The following is a 3,215-nucleotide window of genomic DNA, read 5'->3' on the forward strand; positions in this document are numbered from 1 at the left end:
AATGTAAAGCCCAATAAATAACCCAGAAGAGGATGAGCCTATTAACTCTAAATTGGAACCAATGATATTCACCCTTTCTCATGAAGGCATAGGAGCAAGGAAAAAAACTCAGGCCACAAGATGACTAGTTGTAGTGAGGAAAAATAACTCTATGATATTTATAATGTGTAAAGAAAAGAAATGTGGGTTATTTTTAAATGGAGAAAATGCCATGATGTAATGCCAACATAAAGGCTAAACCATATGCCAACTAATTTGATGTTAGACGAGTATACTATACCTCTTTTACTATGACTTCTAAATTTTTTGTTCCTTTTAAAATAAGAAGTTATAAAGATAATATTTAATTTAATTTCTTCGCTAATATATAATTAGTCTAACCTTCGTTATATGTCGTAGAATTATATGAAAAAAAAAATCCCTATATGTCATATAATAAAACAAAATCATTATAACTCTTTCCATAAAACCCAAATGCAAATCTACCTAACTCATCACCCATAAGCCTCTCTAATATAAAGCATATTTCAACTAAAAAAATCAAATAAAATCAAACTAATTATCATCAACCTCTTATCCCAAGAGTCTAGCAAACTTACTAACTCAATTCTACTTCCACCAAGTTGCAATTAAAAAGCATAAAAATATATAGCTCATCTTGGTCTGTTAGTTAGAAGCTTAAGCTATCAACTAAGAGGTTTTTGATTCGAATATGTGATGTGTTTATAAATTTTTCTTAATTGATCTGAATGTTAAAAAAAAAACAAAAAAATAAATAAGAGCAACATTTTTTATTGTTGATTGCACGAAATTATTATTAAAAAAAAAAATGCAAACTCAGCTTTACTCTAATTTTATTTCGAGTACCCTACCCCGATTTTCTGCCGTAATTGCTGTCGCAGAAATCCATCCTTTCGCTTCAGTATCAATTTTGCGTATCTGAAAACCCCTCTAGGAGGCCGGACCTAATAATTTTCCCTCTAGGAGAGGACGAGAAGAGAGGATGACTCATATCCTTCAATTTCATAATTTAATTTTCCCTTCTTTTACTTTTTCTTTGCATCGATTAGATTTCTGTTTCACTCTTCCTGATAGGTTTATCATCTTCGCAATCCGATCTACTAGCATTCCTTAATTCGATCTGAAACGCGGTAATCAAAGGGATCGCGATCGCGAGAGATCGCAGGCTCGGAAGACTCAGTCCAAAAATAAGGACGATGGCCTTACCCCGGAGCAGCGCCGCGAGAGGTGTGCGATCTGACCGAATTCTAACTCATCCCGTTCTGTTGATTTTGCAATATAGGTTTTACGTATCATTTTTTGTTTTATTTTTTGGATCTGAGTAGGGATAAGAAAGCCCTGGAAGAGAAGATCTCGAAGAAGGTGGGGCAGGGAGCCACCGGTGAAGGGAGCAATGCCGCGAATAACAGCAAAGGCGCTGGCAAGAAATAGGTACTCACAGAGTCCGTTTAGAATAATTTATGAAATAAATATTTTTATTGTGTGAGAATGTGAAATCTGAACTTTTGTGGGGTGCTTTAATTGATTTGATCTTGTAAACTGTTACTTTTGTTTGGATGCTGAAGCATCTGAACGACTGATGGAACTTTTTCTTTTAACCGAATGTTTCATCTATGGTTTGACTTAATTATGCGTCCACATTGTGTTTGCTTTGTTGGCATGTCATTTTTACCTCCACTTGGTTCCTGTAAAATTACAATCTTTGGTGATGTTGTATTATGGAGAAAGAAGGAAATTAGGATATAAATTAGAGTAAGTTCTTTTGGATCCCCCCATGACCATTTTTTATGCTTTGAATGTTTGTTTTTGCATAATTAAGTATTAGAATTATGGATATAGATGTTCCTTTGGGTTGCATTAGGTAGTCAACAGTTAGCTAGGGCTGCAAATAAACTAAGCGTTCAATGAGCTACTAGTGGTTCAGCTCGATAAGAGCTCGTTCATGTTCATTTGATAAGCTAAATGAACGAGCTTGAACACTTTTGATACTCGATAGCTAAATAAACGAGCTTGAACAACTCAATGTTGGATTTGTTTATGTTCAAGAATAGTACCGTTTAGAGCTCGTGAATAAGCTCGATTAAGGCTCGTGTTCAGGGCTTGTTTAAAGCTCTATTAGAGCTCGATTATGCTTTATTTAATAAAAAATAATTATTATATCTTATTTGACTAATAAATTGATTAAGTCTCACATTATTTAACTAATTTTAAAAAAATAATATAAAAATTAATGTTTTTTATACTCCCGCCGGACCCGCCCGCCTCTGTCTCTCATCCATTTCCTGTTTTTCATTCTCCTACCCGCCAAAAAATTCCCGCTTGCTCTCTCTCTCTCTCTCTCTCTCTCTCTCTCTCTCTCTGTGCCATGGCATCAACAAAACTAAAAAAAATGGTTGGAGTTTAGTCCCACACTGCCTGGACAGGTGTCATTACAAATTAGTTGGAGTATTTAGTTATTATCTAGTAAGTTATTAGTTTAATATTATAATTAATTAGTAATTATTTAATGGCTGCTATGTTATTTGAAGTTGACATGAATAATGAGGGTTAAGTAGGACGATTATTACTCTTTTGTAGGATCTTTGATCTTAAAGGCAAATGTTGGGCATCACTTCATCTTCCAATGTGATGAAAAAACCAAGACCACCTAGTTCTTCCACAACAAACTAACAAATAAACTTTATTAATGCAAGCTACATGATGAATTTCCCTGAAATATCTATATTGGTTCCCTCTCTATCATTTGAGCTCTTAAATATTTGGTCGTGTTTCTCGCTCAATACTTAAATAGTCTTGCCTCATCTTCTAGTCAGATGAAGAAATTAAGACCACCTACCTCTATCAAAACAAGCACACAAATAAAATTTATTAGTGCAAGCTACAAGATGAATGGCCTTGAAATATCTTGATGGGATCCCTCATGATCATTTGAGTTCTTAAATATTTGCTTGAATTTCTTGCTTAGTGCTTAGACTTTTTTGTTTATTAGCATCAAGTTCCATTTTTCCATGGTTAGTTGTAATTAGGAAAATTTTTTGCATATTGAATGCTAGGTGAGTGTTTGCCATAAGATGTTTCTATAGTGTTATTGACATAAACTTTGTCCATCAAAGGTTGCAACAAGTTAACCCAAATCAATTTAGTCATGCCAATAACATGTCTACAAAGGAAGTCTTTCTCGATCTCTCCATAGT

The 3,215-nt window shown here is 34.1% G+C and overlaps 1 protein-coding gene across 1 annotated transcript; it reads left to right on the top strand.

The window, feature by feature from the left end:
* The first annotated feature begins 858 nt into the window (after positions 1 to 858).
* LOC110108535 (small EDRK-rich factor 2) lies at positions 859 to 1,648 on the top strand. The gene is made up of 3 exons (XM_020839213.2): positions 859 to 1,010; positions 1,149 to 1,248; positions 1,347 to 1,648. The coding sequence occupies exons 1-3, from the start codon at positions 1,004 to 1,006 to the stop codon at positions 1,450 to 1,452; spliced, it is 213 nt and encodes a 70-aa protein (XP_020694872.1). The 5' UTR covers positions 859 to 1,003; the 3' UTR covers positions 1,453 to 1,648.
* The last annotated feature ends 1,567 nt before the right edge of the window (positions 1,649 to 3,215 follow it).

This window comes from Dendrobium catenatum, unplaced genomic scaffold (assembly GCF_001605985.2).
Source record: "Dendrobium catenatum unplaced genomic scaffold, ASM160598v2 original_scaffold_3373, whole genome shotgun sequence".
Lineage (NCBI taxonomy): Eukaryota > Viridiplantae > Streptophyta > Magnoliopsida > Asparagales > Orchidaceae > Dendrobium > Dendrobium catenatum.